This window comes from Garra rufa, chromosome 9 (genome assembly GCF_049309525.1).
Source record: "Garra rufa chromosome 9, GarRuf1.0, whole genome shotgun sequence".
NCBI lineage: Eukaryota > Metazoa > Chordata > Actinopteri > Cypriniformes > Cyprinidae > Garra > Garra rufa.
Window position 1 is genome coordinate 20077729 of NC_133369.1, and position 18677 is coordinate 20096405.

An 18677-nucleotide genomic window follows, 5' to 3' on the forward strand; every position below is an offset into this window, starting at 1 on the left:
TGATGTAACAAGGTCTTTTTATTAGTTAATAAGTTTAATTAGTCAGCATTGTACAGTTAAACCCACAGATACCCTAGTGTCAACACAAACATATACGGACTTTACGGTGAACATGTGTGTGTGTGTGTCTGTGTGTGTGCGCGTGCGTGCGTGTATATATGTGTAGTGTATCATTAAATATTTGGATATTGAAATATTGGAAGCATGAGAATTCATTTAAATACAAAGATGTCTGTGTGTATGTATATATCACAAGGTTGAAGAGCTGTCTGAGTTATGATGAATGCTGGTGTGTATGCTTTTTGGGAGTAGTAACGTGGTATGAAGCACACAGGCCAGGCCAAATTCCACACAACAGAGATGCAGTCTAAAACTTCAGCCTGTGTTATAATACCTCATGCCAGCACACGTCCCTGTAAGGAGCTGACTACACATATTGAGACAGTTCAGATCTATCAAACATTTGACCCATCGGTTATAATTTTCTTCTCTATCCCACTCTTCTCTCTTTTCACAGCATCAGCTAGATAACTCCACCTGTAAACAGATGCACAACATGTTAAAAAAAACGAATATCCAAATTCAAAGAGACAAGTTTCATTCGGGCAGCGTGAGATTCATACCTCTCACCAGTCGTAGCGCGGACGGGAGGGAGGAGGATGGTGGCGTGGTGACTCGTGGCGAGGCGAAGGAGAGGAGGAGGAGCTTGGAGGCGCTGTCAGGGCCAGCTGCTGTCCAACCCCTGCACTCCGCTCACGCCCATAATCTAAACTGCGGGCATTAGGGGGGCGGTACCGGCCCACCTCTCTCCTCCACTCTTCATCAAAAGCAGCTGCCTCACCTGAAAGAGTGATTTTTACAATAGTGAATAGGAGAATTTCTACACAAAGGTCCGAGACGAAATTTAAGCAGTTGCCTACAGGAAAGAGAGAAAGGAGGATTCGACTCACTCTCTTCCAGGTTAAAGAAGTCCTGTCTTTCTTCACGGTCTCCTGTAAGACGGTTCCTTGAGCGTTCCATCACATGACCTCTTTCACCGATGTGATGCCCTATAGCCATTCGCTCTAGCCCACTCTCACTGTCCCGCATTGTTTGACGAGTCTCTCTGATCTAAACAAAAACACACATATGCAATTTAAGAAACAAATATGTGCGATTTCACAGTTTCAACAATTCTACGTGTGGTATTTGCCATAAGCAAAGGTATCAGGCTATCACTGTCAGTCTTTTAAAGGGATAGTTCACCCAAAAAATGAAAATTTTTGTCAACTCTGTCAACCTGTAACACCTTTGTTCATCTTCGGAACACAAATTAAGATATTTTTGATGAAATCCGAGAACCTTGCATAGACAGCAACACAACTGACACGTTCAAGGCCCGAAAAGGTAGTAATGAAATTGTTAAAATTACCCATTTAACATCAGTGGTTCAACCATAATTTTACGAAGCTAAGAGAATACTTTTTGTGCTCAAAAAACCGAGAGTAACTTTATTAAAGGGATGGTTCGGAGTAGAATTGACTTCATTGCTATGCACTCCGAAGCCCATCTAAATACCCCATCCGAAGTTTTTTTTACCTTAGTCGAACATTTATGGAGATATTAGAGTTTTTCGAATTGCTTGTTACAGGAGTGAATGGTACATGTGATGTATCTCGTAAATTGCACCACTAAACGTGCAAGTAATCTTACCAAACTTGTGCAGTAGTGTAAATAGGTTATGTACTCACAAAACGCTGCATCAGAACATTTGTAAGTCCACCATGAGTGTTTTAAAAACACGTTTTAGCCGATCCCTACTAGTCTCAAAAACTACAAATGGCGACACGTCGACGTCACTTCCCTGGTTTGAAAAAAGCACGTAAAAGTCCTCCTACTACATCTGTGTGCATGTCAACTTGTAGGAGGACTTTTACGTGCTTTTCCCAAACCAGGGAAGTGACGTCGACGTGTCGCCATTTGTAGTTTTTGAGACTAGTAGGGATCGGCTAAAACGTGTTTTTAAAACACTCATGGTAGACTTACAAATGTTCTGATGCAGCGTTTTGTGAGTACATAACCTATTTACACTACTGTACAAGTTTGGTAAGATTACTTGCACGTTTAGTGGTGCAATTTACGAGATACATCACATGTACCATTCACTCCTGTAACAAGCAATTCGAAAAACTCTAATATCTCCATAAATGTTCGACTAAGGTAAAAAAAACTTCGGATGGGGTATTTAGATGGGCTTCGGAGTGCATAGCAATGAAGTCAATTCTACTCCGAACCATCCCTTTAAGCAATTTCTTCTTTTCTGTGTTAGTGTTTGACATGCGATTATGACAGTCCCACAGCGCATTCAGGTTCTACATTTTGTGTTGAAGAGTGACAGGGAAGTCAGTCGTAAAGTCGTTTTTGTTTTCTTTGTCCACAAAAAGTATTCTAGTGGTTTCATAAAATTAAGGTTGAACCACTGATGTCAAATGAACTATTTTATCAATGTCCTTACTCCTTTCTATGCCTTGAACGTGTCAGTTGCATTGCTGTCTATGCAAGGTCAAAAAGCTCTTATATTTCATCAAAATATATCATTCATCTTAATTTATGTTCCGGAGATGAACGTAAATCTTATGGGCTCTGAATGACATGAGGGTGAGTAAATAATGACAGAATTTAAATTTTTGGGTGAACCTTCATCAAGTCTGTTTTTGCTGCCTGTTTCAAAGTGAAGCAGTATGTGTTTTGTGCGCCTCAGAACATGTCCGTTCACAGTAAATAATTGCAGTGGACTCGTTTATTGCACATACTGCGAGTTTAGCGCGGGTTTGGAAAAGCAACAGCCACCAGTTATGCTTTATTTTCACAGAAGATAATTAGTAGTGAGCCACTTTTTTTAGCCTGTTTTTACTAAAGCTAAAATTTTTCTTCAAAATAAAAGCCTAAAAGTGCAGCATGAATTGCTGACAACTAGCAGTTTAAATGGGCTGCATTACTGCAGTCCAAATTCAAAATATCTCTTTCAAGTGTAGAAATTAGGATAGAAGTACTGTAATTTTCCTAAAATTACAGATAAATGGCTATTGCTGTCACTGTTGTTGTTATAATTAATATAATTATATTCAAATTTGTTTGGCTTCTTAAACAACAGTGTGAATGTAAATTAGACAGAGACAAAATATCACAAATAAAAAGAGGGTCGAGTCCCCTTTAAAGCTCAGGTACAAGTCAATCCACTGACTTTTTTCTGACTTATGTTTTCTTAGTTAAGAACATGGGTTGAAGCTCTTAATTTTGAATTCTCAAAGTGCATGAAATAGAAGAATTTAACTTTAAAATGTACAAAATATTACATTTTTTCCTATTTTTAATTGTCTTTTTTTTAATGTCGCAGTAAATATCGCATTGTGGACTTCATATTGTGCTATTATTGTAACGTGGGATTTTGATGTTGTTACATCCCTAGTCAGCACACTAACGTAATTTAGCAAATAATCAAATGATGGATAATATCATTATAAATGGGCATATACCTGTGTACCGGACATACAAAACCGGGGTTCAAGAATCAGTCACTGACATGTTCCCCTTCATATCTATTGCATAATACAATCTGCTGTGTGTCCATGTGTCTCTTACACCCCCTGGAGCAGTGCGATATTCACTGGTCTGCTGATAGACTTTAGGTGTTCCTGGGTCTGTGGAGGAGTATGAGATAACTGTGGAGGAGGAGAAGGTCTGGCAGTTTGGAGAACCAGACATTCGTTCCTATGGAGTAAAGAAAAAGAAGTTGAAATAAACGTGTGATCTAAGATTAGTCAACCTCAATAATTTGTGCAATCATATTCTCTTAAAATATAGACTTCAGTTACTCTAATGTTAAATCTAAAACATAGCAACTTGAAAGTCACAGTCTGCAATAATTCTATTCAGCTCAAAAGCTGTAAACGATAATGCACCCTTACCATTTACAAATAGAATGTTCGTAAACTATCCACCTTTTTCTTCTAATAAGAGTAGGCGTAACCCATTTGTGAATTTTATGGGTTTGGCTTCCAGTCCCATCCGCATCCAGCTATTTTGCTTCTTGATATTGCAAAATGGTGTGTCTTACCATATTATTTTAATGCATTATCTTAATTAGGAACACACTGGTTTGTAGTGCAAACAGATTTACCGTTTACTGCATGTTGCTATTCTTCTTGTTACTTCCCTACAGTGGATAATGAACCAGAAGTCTCACCCATAGGTTTACTTCTGCGTTGAAGAAAAAGGTGGATAAACGACAGGGTTTCAGTAATTCTGATTTGTGGCTGAAAGGCCACCCTGAAACTCACCATGTTCTCCATCATCCCACTCATCATGCTAAACATGTCCATGAAACCACCACCCTGAGAAAAAACACAGAATTGTCAAAATGCACTGACATAAATCAATCAATCAAATTGTATACCGTTGTATACAGAGTCAAGATGTCATACCATTCCCATCATGCCGAAGGGGGCCAAGGCTCCAGCTTGTGGCTATAAAGGATAAAATACAGAGACTTTAATCTTTAAGACAAGCCTAAAATCACTCATAAACACCTACAAGTACAATTGAGACAATCTGCAGAAATGCTCAATTCAGCGTCAAACTGACAGAACTATTTAACCCTTATGTTGTGTTCTGGTAATTTTGACCATGAAAGAGTTTGGGTCATTCTGTGTCAAATCAGTCAAATTTCAAAAACATCCCAAGCTCAAATTTTGGATTTTGCTAAAATTTTGTCTAATGCAGCTGTCTTGACAGAAGGAATCGAAATACAACTCTAGTTTCAACATTATTTGTTCTTCAGACATTCCTCTTTAAACGAAAGTATGTATCATATTTTTGCAAACTGAACCACATTTGGTTTTTGACAACTGAAAGTGTGTACATTTTAACAATTCACTCCTACAGCCATACTGAAATTCTAATATCTCTGGAACTGAATCTCATAGACCATTAAAAATAAAGATGGCGAAAGGAAAATTAGTTAAGACGCAATATCAAAAAGGGCATTAAGATAGGCTTGCAAACTTTGGAGAAAACAACAAATTTGAATGGTCACCACTGGCACATAATGCAACAAAGATTGCTAAAGTCAACAGATTTCACTAATAGAGCTACCAATCTCTGTGTAAAAATACTATTTTGATGCTGCCAATAGACTCTGAATCTCAGGTGAAAACTGCCATTTTGACTTAATATTTTGGCTTTCTAAACTATCCATGTCTATCTTTCTTCAGAAAAAAGATGAGCAAAATTAAACATTTGAGCCGGGGACCTCTGGTTGAGGTGACACAGAATGACCTATTTTCTTTTTCCCCAAAAATGCTATTGATTTTGCTCAAAATTATCATTGATCATTTTTGTGATTTTGGGGGATTTCCCCACCCCCCTACTTTGTTACACTTGTCGCCTAAAAATCCTCACTTGTGAATTTCTTGTTATTACTACTAAATATTGGATTCAGTCTTATCAGCTTGTTTTCTGTCTACTACCACAGGTTTTGTATTTGTTTTTGGAACTGACTGATCATAGTTCTCAATGATCTGTTTATACACCTTTTTATACAAGTTTTTGAATGAACATTGCAAGTTATCCACAAATACTGTTTTTTTTTCCTTTCACTCAAACATAAGCTCATATTAAGGCATATGGACCAATCAGCTGTAAAGAGCAATACAAAACCTGTACTAACTGAAAGAAAACAAGCCAATAAAAAATAAATCCAAGATCTGCACAGCACAAAGGTCAAAATTCTGCAAATCAGGCCTTTTTATGGCTCTAACGTGTACCTGTATGCGTGTACGTGGATGCTGGATCTGAGGGGTAAGAGGAAACGGGTCCATCCCAAAAGACCCAAAGAGACTCCTCATCTGGTGCCTGTGTGCCGCGAAGGGATCCCTATCATAACATAACATACATATCAGTCATATTGCACACTGCAGTCATAAAATGCACTTAAAATGTATTTTAAAGCACAATTGTGATGTTAACCTCAAACACTCGTGTTGTGATTTTGATAGTAGTGATACTCACATCATGTATGGGCTGTCATCCACATCATTTAAATAGCGAAACATTGTTGTTGCTTCTTGGTTGGTCGAACTTGCACCAGTAAATAAACTTTAAAGTCTCTTTAATCAAAATCCAACACAACAGCAGCTCAGGGGCTCTTAATTGGTCAACCAATCATCAAGTTCCCTTTGGCCGATACGCAAAGCAGGCTAAACTGAGAATTATACAATTCGGCCTGCACGCTCTATTACCTAATCACAATACAAACCATTAATTTACCGAGCGAGATGGATAAAACACCCTGATATACAAAAGCAGCTCTGCAGAACATTTATACCTAGCGGATACTGTCGAATATTCCAGACAGGTGCTAATCCAAAACAGCCTGCGAGCGCTTTCGGATTGTTAGCCTAACATAATAACACGCGTGCGGAAATTATGTGTTTACAACCACAACGGACTTCGGCATATAAGTCAAGGTGATTTTTGTCCAGCTGGTGAGAAAAACAGCAGCACGCAGAGCAGACGGACCGACGGAAATAACCTCCGCAGATGAGCACAGGAAGACAGTATGACAAAGGAAACAAAACCTTGAAGATCTTGGGCGAATATCTTGCGCTTCGGAGAGATTCACGCGATTTTTTCGGAATGCACTACATCGGGGTCGATGCCATGTCAAGCGCTGTCACTAAAAAAATGAAGTCCAGTGAGGAAGAAATGCTTTTGATGGGAAGATTACCGCACTTAGTAAAACAGGCACAAAAGCCAAACGTCAACAGAAAAGAGCGATGGGAGGGGGAGGAAGAGGAGGGGAACAGCGCTGCGCACATTCCGGTGAAGAAAGATAAAAGTTTAAGCGCTGCTCTCAAAAATGAATGTTTTTGATTCAAAACCCTTTTAAATTTTGGTGACCACTTGGTCATTTGAGGCATATCGTATTGATTTTACGAGCATTTTTAATGTGATGCTTAGCCATCATGCATATTGTACAATTAAATGTTTTCGGAAATGTGAGAAAATAACGAGTTGAATGATGCAGGTAATTTCTTCAGTGGTTGTTAATGTAACTTTTTGTGTTCGTTTTTTATTTTATTAATTTTATTAATATAATTTGGACTTTTTCATTTTTCCCTAATCTGCTTTTTCTGTGTGTGCACGTATAACACGTACTGATGGTTTTGCAATATTATGTGCAAAATATAAAATAATAAAGTACCAATAAATAAATTTAACAATATATATATATATATATATATATATATATATATATATATATATATATATATATATATATATATATATATGTATGTGTGTGTGTGTGTGTGTGTGTGTGTGTGTGTATGTATGTATGTATGTATGGCCAGGGGGCTTTTATCATCATAAAATCTTCATTTTTTCAGTGTGTCCTTTGTTCTCCGTTGCAGTGTTTGGATTTTAAAGCGAAGAGTGTGTTTCTTTAATATATTTTACGCTGAATAATGATTTTTTAAAGATGCAACAGAAAACAGAAAAATAATACATCTTATTGCCTGTCTTTTTGTCGTCTCGCTAGATGGCAGTACACAGGACGTGAGCAGAGAATCTCTCATCGACAGAAGTACAGCCTTTCCACTCGTTCCCGAATTGAGTCACGTGATTGTATATCCTACTGACAAGTTTTTTTTTCATCATATTGCATTTTTTAGATTTTATTTCAAGTTTATAAAAACATGTATTTCATTGATCTTCAAATATTTAGCCATAGCATGTCTAAAACATTTTGACCGCACAAAATTAAATGTGTCCTCCATCAAGCACTCTTTTGGGGTTATCAAGCTTTTTCTTCCTGTAAAAGTGGGCGTGGCCATTTGTACATTTAATGGGTCTGGCTTCCGGTCTCAACCGCGTCAAGTTATTTTTAGCTGTGCAAAACAGCTAGTTTTGCTGCTCAGTATTGCAAATTGGTGTGTCTTAGCACGTTATTTTAATGTATTATCTTAATTATGAGCACACCAGTTTGAAGTGCAAACTGTTTTACTGTTTACTGCATGTTATTCTTCTCGTTATTTTCCAATAACGGCTAATGAACCGAAAGTCTGGCCCATATTAGCGTTAAAGAAAAATTGGTGATACTCGAATGAATGTTATACTGTCTAAACCATGGGAAAAATGTGTGGAAGCTGCTAAATCATATAGAGAAGGGCTTAGTAAGCGTGAAATGGCACAATATTTTGACAAACTTAAAAAGTTAATAGGTGGTAAAGATCCATATGAGCAGTATTAATTATGATATATTTCACCTACCTGACCAGAAATGATAAGAACAAACACAAATGTTCAAGAATGTCAAGATTCTTGCCCTGGAAATCCTGGTTCAGTTTGGTCACCTGCAAACACGTTCTTTCCTCTTTCAGTTCAGGTTTTTGCACTCTTCTTCTTGATTTGTTATAACTCTTGTCAGTCTAGAGTACTCCAAATGTTTTTCCCAGTCCGACTGATTATTACAGCACAAAGCATGACAATAATTGGTCGTTTTTAGCAGCAATAATCAGCAAAACATGCAAGTTTCTTTTGGTTCAGTTACATTGTTTACATTCTGTGCCGCCAATATGGCCAAATGATGACGCGTCGTGAAAACACTCTATAATACTATATAAAAAAACTGCACAGTTTGAGGGTTTATCAGCCTTCTAGTGTGTTAATTTCAGATATTATGATTTTTTATTACAAATTGTATGTATTAATATAGTATAAAAAATGAAAGCATTCTCAGACTATTGGACCCCACTCTTTCCATTCTACAGTATTGTACTTTGTGTGTGTTTCTCTTTAAAATTCTATTTGGATTTTTAAAATACTACTCTATCGTCTGTAACCATAAAGTAAAGCTGTCACTGCGCCCCTAGCGGCATCTTATAAGGAACTGCAACCTGTGCTGGGCGTGTGCGCAGGGTGGGCTGGCTGGATATCGCAGGAACTACGACTAGACGTTTTTTCGCTTTCATTCACGTCAGATTGATACTCTCAAACCCGGACGTAACCAACGCCTAGTCGCCGGAGAGGAACGGTAAGCATTTCTCAATCTGTTACATTATTTTATTCGGTTTTGAACCTTTAAAACGGTTGTTAAACAGTACACGTTTTGGGTCAGGCTTTACCGTTTTGTAATTTTGATTTAGGATGATTTGTGGCCCTCTCAGCAGTGCTAGCGCGTTAGCTTAGCCGCGCAGCATCCTGTCGCCTTCATTACACAAAACTTTGATTTATTTCGCTGCAGACAAATCTCGCCAAGATTTATTTGGTTTTCTGTTATCACCACAAACTTTACATTTCTTCGCTATTTACGGGAGTGTTTAATTAAGTAGGTTTATCAAGCGAAGTGTTTATTAGTACTTTATTGGTGGGGGAAGAGATCAGAATGAAATTATTCTAATGTAAAACTCGACTTTTAGTATGAATAAAATACGTGTCGTTTCATATTTAGACAAATCGGCTTTGAATAAACGACAAACAGGTTCATTAGTGTTTTACAGTTAAGCTAACGTTAACGTTACATTGTATTCGCTTGGTGTATCGTCTCAAATTTGACTTTAAATGTAGTAATTACTAAAGACGAACATTTAAAATAAAGTCTTATGTCAAAGTAAAATCAATCAGAAACGGTAATGTATGAAAACCAGGCGATATTGTCAGTGCGAGAACGACAAAGTGACAAAGTCTAGCCTTCCTCTCAGCAGGCTTAATATGCGGAAGCAAACAACACAGGACACATTCTTGTAGATGTCTTTCTCTATGCCTGCTTTTGTCTCTCAAATCAAATCAGATTTTATTGGCAATTCTGGTAAATGCGTCCAACCTTCCTAATTGTGTAACACTGGGAGCAGTGAATGCTGTAAGTGCTCAAAACAAATGATTCCTGAATGATTCACTCTCAGGTATTTCTGAATCCCACGAGGATACCGGTACTAATGTGATTTTCAATTTCTCTCTCTCTTCATATAGATGCAGACCATAAAGTGTGTGGTGGTTGGAGATGGAGCTGTCGGAAAGACCTGCCTCCTCATCTCATATACAACCAACAAATTCCCCTCTGAATACGTTCCCACGGTAATGGAGTAAAGGGTGGTGGGCTCAGGGTCAGATATTTAGGGGGAGGGGGGCACGATGATTAAATGATTGAGTAATAATGTTAGATATTATTTGTTGCGTGCTTTGTGTTCTAAAAGAGTAGGAACTCTAATGTATGTATTTTGCAGGATATTTAATTAGACTAATGCAGAAACATTATTACTAGTATTGTATATTTAGTGTTGTCTGAACTATTTCTTTGCAGGTTTTTGATAACTATGCTGTCACAGTGATGATTGGAGGTGAACCGTATACACTGGGGCTTTTTGACACAGCAGGTAATGCTTTATTACTGATACGAATCTAATTTGATTCTCCATACTGTCACCTTTCTTAAGTATTTCTTTTTGTTGCCAGTATAGTCAATATCTAGTGTATCAAATTTGGTTTAAGTGTCAACATGATGCAAACAGACATGAAAAAATAGCTGTTGATGTGGAAAAAGAAGATGAAAAACTGTGAAAATCATGCTGAACTTATGGAAAAACCAGTAGCAGGCATTTTATGGATCAATTCATACGGTGTTCGGATCTGCTGACTCATTCACGGATTCGCTAGTAAATGTCACATAGTTCAGTATAGGGGAAAAAAGTGAGTGAAAATGCGTCTTTGGATATGGCTTTAAACAATATTATGCATATTTTATGATGATACATACAGTCAAGCCAAAAATTATTCAGACACCGGATATAATTTGATATTTTCTATTGGATGCAGGACACTATAGTTGATTTATTTAAGTGAGGATAGCAAAATAAAGTAAACTGTGACATATTATACCCCAAAAAGTTTCATATAGTGGACTACCAGTAAAATTGATAAAAATATGGGACCAAAAATTCGATTTGACACTTTGACCTGATCATGTTTTGTTACATACCTTTCTATCAAGGTATCTGACATTATCAAGATGAATTAGTTCTGACACAGTTCTTGTCATATTTTATTACCATTTTCTAAACTATAGCGAATAAACTTTGATAATGTGAGAAATTTTGTATGTGCCATGCTATACAGAAGGTTAAAACAATTTTACATCCGACCTAGTTGTTCTGACTGATACTTGTTAAAAAAATGTTATTAGGATTTCAAATTGCATGTTGATTGACTAGATACATATCAATACTACAACCTCAATTTAAAAGTGGTATAATAGGGTGGATATCAAATAAGAAATGCTGTTTTCTTCACCTATTTAGACAATCCTGACACATATTTATCATGGTGTCCACAAAAATGTTTAATATGTAAAAAAAAATTTATAACTATTATAACTGAAATTAAAAGTCAATATATATTAAAATACAAAAGTTATTTTAAAATGGTTTTACTGTTATTGCTTTATTTAATAAAATAAACACAATTTTGGTCAGCATAAGAGATTTCGGTAACACTTTACAATAAGGTTGATCAGTTAAATGAGTTAACTATATATACTGCTCAAAAAATAAAGGGAACACTTTGTTGTACATTGTGTTGTTTAAGTGTTCCCTTTATTTTTTGAGCAGTATAGTTAACATGAAGTAAGAATGAACAGTACTTCAGCAGCTTTTATTAATCTCAATGTTAATTTCAGCATTTACTAATGCATAATTCAAATCAAAAGTTGTTTTTGTTAACATTAGTTAATGCTCTGTGAACTAACATGAACAAATAATGAACGACTGTAGTTTTATTAACTATAATTAACAAAGATGAATAAATTGTGTAATAAATGACACCTTATTGTAAAGTGTTGCCGCAATTTATTTTCAAAACCATTTAAATATTCTATTGACACTAAACTTTTATACCCAGTGTACATTCATTTATAATTATCTCTAGTTTTTGTTTGTTTTTCTTTTCTTTTATTATTAAGTTGGATTGGATTTCTCTTCGATCTTAGCTGTTGTGTTCATCTCGAATGCCTCCCAGAGCTGGTAATGAACTGCGTCTGTTTTTGTTTTCTCAGGTCAGGAAGACTACGACAGACTTCGACCTCTCAGTTATCCACAGACAGATGTCTTCCTTGTTTGCTTCTCTGTTGTTTCTCCTTCCTCATTTGAGAATGTGAAAGAGAAGGTAGGTGTTCATCAAATGCTTTCTTCTCTGTTTTCTGCTTTCTTGCTGGCACACCACGTGAAAGATTCACCTTTGTCTGATAGGATAATTGAAATCGTTATTGATGGCATACTAAACTGTCACAGTTTTGCATTTCAATGTCGTATCTATGGCATGGTTTCATGTACAGATGCATTACAGTGTTGATACTTGCTGTAACAGCATTGTATGTTTCATACAGTCCGGATTTAGTTTGATGTCACTTACGTCACATGTTGTTTAGGTGTCATTAAAGCAGTCTTTAGCAGTACCTGATTTTCCTGCTGGTCTTGGAGAATGGAACTCATGTGAATAGACCTGTGATGTATTTAAACTGATCAAAGCGTGCATGAAAAGCACATTCATGACTGAGACATATCAGATTTCTGGAGAAATGCTGTATTTTTGAAACTTTTTTTTTTTTTCAAATGCATATTGTCAGTGGTTTTCTCTTTAGGTTTATAGTGTATATATACAGATATACTTTTAAAGTAAGATTATTTTATAGCTGTCTTTATAACACAATTATCATTGATGATTTGCAGCATTCTGTGATAATTTTTTTCGGTAACACTTTACAATAAGTTGTCATTTGTTAACAGTGTATTATCTAACATGAGCGAACAATGAGCAATAAATTTATTACACTATTAATTAATGTTTGTTCATGTTAGTTAATACAAATGCAGTTATTCATTGTTAGTTCATGTTAGTGCACAGTGCATAGAAGTATTGTTCATATTTAGTTCATGTTAACTAATGTAGTTAACTAAATAACCTTATCATAAAGTGTTACTTTTTAAACAGTCTATTTAAGGAACCAATTTCCTCCGCAGTGGTGCTAGTTTCATGTTTCCTGTATCATTTCACAGTTTTCTTAAGAGGCTGCATTTTAAACAATAAAATGCTTAATAATCTAACTAATTTAATATTGTCTATCCTGGAGAATGTGAAACTCCTTTTTTTTTTTTTTAACCATTTTTGGAGTGTGGAACTGAAGCAGAAAATGTATGTGAAAATAGGCAGCACAGATTAATTTGTAAGATAAGCACAGTACAGAGAATTCACAGGGGCCCACAGGGGCCATTCATTATTTCTCGAGTAATTCATGAGCTTTATTATTATTTGTAGTATACACACACACACACTAACATTCAAAAGTTTGGCTTTTGAAAGTAACCTTTTATGCTTACCAAGGCTGGAGTTATTTGATGTTTGATATTATTATTTGATATATTTAAAATAGAAAATGTTTGTAACATTATGAATGTTTATTGTCACATTTAATCATTTTTAACCACATTCTTGTGGAATAAAAGTATTAATTTCTTAATTTACTGAACTGAAACGTTTGCACTGTAGCATATATATTGATATACTACAGGGCCGTTGAATGCTTGAATCTGATTGGCTGACGAACGTTCTAGAGGTGTGCATTTTTTTCAGGGAAACGCACGGCGAACGTAGTTCCAGGCAGCTTTTGACCGCAGTACATGTCTATATCACTTCGCCACACGATTTCAGTTATTTCAAAGGTCCTTACAGCGCAAAACAGCAAAATAACCAAAAGTTACAGTGACACTGGCAAAACTAATACATACGGTAAACAGCAGGATAAAAACGACAGATTATGTCCATGTTTTTCCACAATATTACGTTTTATTATGTACGGAAAGCACATACACTATTTCTCTCGCTCTGTCTCACACACAGACGCACACACATACAGTTAGCACTCGCGCTAATGTTGTTAGCGCATCTCTGACGATAAACAACTTAAAAACGACATGACAGTTCTCACGCGAGGTAACAACGGCGTGGTCTTGAAGAAAATGAACTTAAAAGTTTTACTGTCAGTAGAGACGATGCTGCCAGTCACCTTTGAGAGACACACAGACTTGAGAGAGGTAATTTACGATCTTAAACTCTCTCCCCCCTCTCTTGCCGTCCGTCTGCTTGTCTGTCGGTCTGTCTAAACTTCATTATCAACTGTATTAGTTTGCTATCAACGGCTCAAGCGTCGTTACTAGGTCTAAAATGACGTTTTGGAACTAGCAACGAAGCTGTTGGATGAGCTGCGTAAGAAATTAATCCTACTCACAATAGCGTTTTAAGGATAAAAACCGGACGAATGTCTTGAAATATATCATCTGATCGATGTCTTGAGGTGTGGTAACTGTAGTATAAGTGGAGTAATTGACTTCGGGCCGTAGAATTCTGCGAAAATAATGCACACCCGAGGTGGAACGGCCACTCCGCTTCGCGTCGTGACCGCATCACCACCTCGGGTGTGCATTATTTTCTAAGAATTCTACGGCCCGAAGTCAATTATTCCTTACATATGCTATGTATAATTGATGCTTTTTTTAAATTATTTTGATTTTATATTGAAAATTTCTCTCGTCATATATACGCTAACAGACAAAAGTTTTTGAATGTTTTTAAAGAAGTCTCTTCTGCTCACCAAGCCTGCATTTATTTGATCCAAAACATAGCAAAAATAGTACAATTTTAAAATATTTTTACCATGGTAAAAATGTATGGATTTCTATTTGAATATATTTAAAAATATAATTTATTCCTATGATTTCTAAGCTAAATTTCATCTTTACTGCAGTTACATGATCCTTCAGGAATTATTCTAAAATGCTGATTTGCTGTTTAAAAAAAATATTATTATTACATTGAAAACAGCTGAGTAGAATTTTTTTTTTTTTTCAGATTTCTTTGATGAATAGAAAGTTCAGAAGAACAGCATTTATCTGAAATAGAAACTGTTTGTAACATTATAAAGGTCTATCATCACTTTTAATCAATCTAAAGCATCCTTGCTAAATAAAAGTATTAATTTCTATCATTTCTTTCCCATAAAAATACTGACTCCAAGCTTTTGAATGGTATAGTGTATGATGTTACAAAGAGCTTTTTTCAGATAAATGCTGATCTTTCTATTCATCAAAGAATCCTGAAAGATATGTACTAAACCGTTTTTAATAATAATAATAATAATAATAATAATTGTTTCTTGAACAGCAAATCAGCATATTAGAATGATTTCTGAAAGATCATGTGACACTGAAGACTGGAGTAATGATGCTGAAAATTTACCTTTGGTTACAGGAATAAATTACATTTTAAAATATATTCAAATAGAAAGCATTTATTTTAAATAGTAAAAATATTTCTCAATATTACTGCTTTCGCTGTATTTAAGATCAAATAAATGCAGGCTTTAAAAAAACATTAAAAATCTTACTGTTCAAAAACTTTTGACTAGAAGTGTATTATTTTTTTTGCTCAGGATTTGGAAATGGGTTTAAATTGCAAGGACACTATATAAGGAAATTGGTTGGCTATTCCAGTGTTGCTCACTCCGTATTTTTAAGTTTGTTTCAAGTTTCTAGGCACTGTCTTACCCATTCCCCTTTCTCCTCTTTCTTTCTTCAAGTGGGTACCAGAGATCTCTCACCACTGTCCACGCACTCCATTCCTTCTGGTGGGCACTCAGGTCGACCTGAGGGATGACAGTAACACTGTGGAAAAACTTGCCAAAAACAAGCAGCGCCCCATATCGCCCGAGAGCGGGGAGAAGCTGGCCAGAGACCTCAGAGCTGTCAAATACGTGGAGTGCTCCGCCCTCACACAGGTAAAAAGTGCAGCCGCACACACCCATGATGACATAACAGCCCTACTCACTTATCATCACTCACGTGACCTGCAGCAAATGATGTTTTATGATTTCTTTCTTACAGAGAGGCCTGAAGAATGTATTCGATGAGGCGATACTCGCCGCCCTTGAACCTCCGGAGACCAAACCCAAGAAGCGCTGCGTCCTTTTGTAGGAACACAAGCAGTGGGTGATGCACTCACTCCAACAAAGAAAGGCAGAGAAAAAGAAACATTCTGGTGGGGTTTTTGTAAGTTTGGTAGGGCTTGGGGTTTGGAGTGGAGAGAGTTATAATTGGGATAAATTACGGGAACAAAACAGCAAAAAAAAAACTTGATACTGGAGGAATTGGCAACAAAAATGGGATTGCAAACAAATGCACACTGTGCCTTTCTAAATCTTTCTAGAACAGCAGAAGAAATTCGAGAACCCTGGAACCAATAACACCCCTGCAAACAAAGAATATAATGATTTAAAAAAAAAAAAAAAAAAGATAAAGGCGCACTTTACGCATGTGATGTCTTGCAGAACAACATATAGATTCACTTAAACGCTTTAAGTGTCAGTTACATGTAATCGATCCCAAAAAAAAAGTGTGACAGTGGCACAAATACATGAGATTAAATGCTTCAGGTTTCTGATCGGCATCCAAAATGATTTTTTTGAAATGCTTTCGCTGGACAAACACCGGGTTTGTCTCTGACACATGCTTTGCTCTAAGCCGCACAAGAATGGTTAGCACACAATGTCTATAAACAGCACATTTCATAAAGTGTAAAGCTAAACATGCTGACTGCTCTGATGAGCACTTCTGCAGGGCTCAGCTATTTGCTCTGTAACCTGTGGATAGTGTGCGTGCAGAAGCTGATTTCAGCTTTCTTGAGTCTTCTCAGTTGAGCGTTTTCGCCGTGTCGCAAAATTGCAATGGGCACAAAAGCTATTCTTGACACATTTGCCTTTAAGTGTTGTTATGGGGTCTGTTTCTAGTTTTTAATGTTGCGTTTTTGCCAGTTCTAGAGTCACATGACAACTGTAGGCAGGTTGTGTGCTATATGTGGTTCACATACATACTGTTGTTCATACGTACTGGACTGGATCTGGCACAAAAGCAAGCTAACGTGATTGGTTTGGGCATTTAATGAGCTCTAATCACTGACAATGGCGTTGAAATGGAAATATACAAAATAACAATTTTAGATAGTTTTACAATTTTAATGTTGGAATCAGAGTGTTATGGCCATAGAAATCACATTCTATGGCCACATCCCCTCCTGAGTGACGTGTTATATGGTTTAAGAGAGTTTGGGACTTGGCGTGGGAGCCGATGGATTTTAGTTCACAAGCATTTTTCTCTTCCTGTATGAGCCAGACTGTTCTCTTCTTCTGTGGTTCATGCTCCTAGAATCTCTCTTAAGTGCATTTACTCTCGAGCCATGCAGTGCCTTCTGCTGGCCATTTAGAAAACTGAATTTTATTTTTTATTTTTTTATTTTTTTATTTTTTTTTCTCTCCTTTTGTTTTGACTTTGAGTATGATGTATTAAATGTATTACTGTTTTCCTCTTGGGTGAATGAATTTAGTGGTGACATTTTGAAACTTGAGGTTTTTTTTATGACTTTTTATTTTATTTTTTTTGCTAGAGTACCATTTGATTGTGATTTATTAATAAAATAACAATTTGAAATGTAATATTTTGAATAACCGATCTTAACAGTCGTGTGAGTAAAAAGGAGGAGGATAACCGATGATGATAATGATGATGGTTTGAAATGTGGCCTTTTCTTAGTCAAGTTCTGCGGTGTTTGGAATCTCACTATATTTGTAATAAAAATGGTGCGACTGACACACAGTTGTGTTTCTATCCTGTTTTTTGATGATTATGTAATGTAGTATGGAAGCGCATTTTGGTAATTGTGTCTTTTTATCTTGCTACTCTAACTTTTTTCTTAGAATCCCGTGATACAAACTAGAGGTCTGCGTGGGACTGTTTTTTTTTTTTTTTTTCGCTCCAGCGAGGTTTTATATGAGGGGCCGTAATTATTGAAAGGCTTCTTACAAACACTAGTGAAATGAAAAACATTGATAAACCTTAATGGAATTCATTCTGAGATATAAACGACAAAAAAAGTCAGAATTGCATGGTTATATCTCGCAGTTGTGCGTTTGTATCTCACAATTCTGGCTTCATTCCTCAGAGTTGCAAGTTAATATCTCACAATTCTGACTTTATAACTCGCATTTGCGAGTTTATATCTCGCAATTCTGACTTTATAACCTGTAGGTGTGAGTTTATATCTTGCAATTCTGGCTTCATTCCTCGGAATTGAATTCCCCACAATTTTGAGTTTGTATCATTCAATTCTGAAGAAAATAAATAAATAAATAAAAAGATAACATAAAAGTTGCTATTACCTTTTTAAAGGGGTCATCGGATGCAAAACTGACTTTTACATGTTGTTTGAACATTAATGTGTGTTGGCAGTTTGTGTACACAACCACCCTACAATGATAAAAATCCACCTAGTGGTATTTTCTTTATCTTTAAAAATAATATTCCTTTTTTTAAAATCAGGTCATTCTCAGCTTCTTATCAGTGTGACAACACACAGACATAGGCCACTCCCACAATAGTTGATTGACATTAGTGCCTTACCTTCGACCTGCCCTCTACAAGCTGAAACAGTCCGACTCTGATTGCCATTGTGTCGACTCTGGTCCAGGGAAAGACAAGAATGTCTCGATTGAGGTGTTCTGTTGTTGGATGTAATAATGAACATAGCAGTCGTCATTTACTCTC

General features: G+C 36.3%; 2 protein-coding genes across 2 annotated transcripts; one reads left to right on the forward strand and one right to left on the reverse strand.

Annotated features, from left to right (window-relative positions):
* Nucleotides 1-6822, reverse strand: mlf2 (myeloid leukemia factor 2). Its single transcript, XM_073847020.1, has 8 exons — nucleotides 6049-6822; nucleotides 5805-5913; nucleotides 4464-4505; nucleotides 4320-4373; nucleotides 3622-3750; nucleotides 951-1110; nucleotides 624-841; nucleotides 1-537 (listed from the first exon to the last, which is right to left on the reverse strand). The coding sequence occupies exons 1-7, from the start codon at nucleotides 6090-6092 to the stop codon at nucleotides 627-629; spliced, it is 753 nt and encodes a 250-aa protein (XP_073703121.1). The 5' UTR covers nucleotides 6093-6822; the 3' UTR covers nucleotides 1-537; nucleotides 624-626.
* A 2140-nt stretch (nucleotides 6823-8962) lies between these two features.
* On the forward strand, nucleotides 8963-17729 carry cdc42l (cell division cycle 42, like). The gene is made up of 6 exons (XM_073847558.1): nucleotides 8963-9073; nucleotides 10009-10113; nucleotides 10340-10412; nucleotides 12086-12195; nucleotides 15662-15859; nucleotides 15966-17729. Exons 2-6 carry the CDS (start codon nucleotides 10009-10011, stop codon nucleotides 16053-16055), a joined length of 576 nt encoding a protein of 191 aa, XP_073703659.1. The 5' UTR covers nucleotides 8963-9073; the 3' UTR covers nucleotides 16056-17729.
* The last annotated feature ends 948 nt before the right edge of the window (nucleotides 17730-18677 follow it).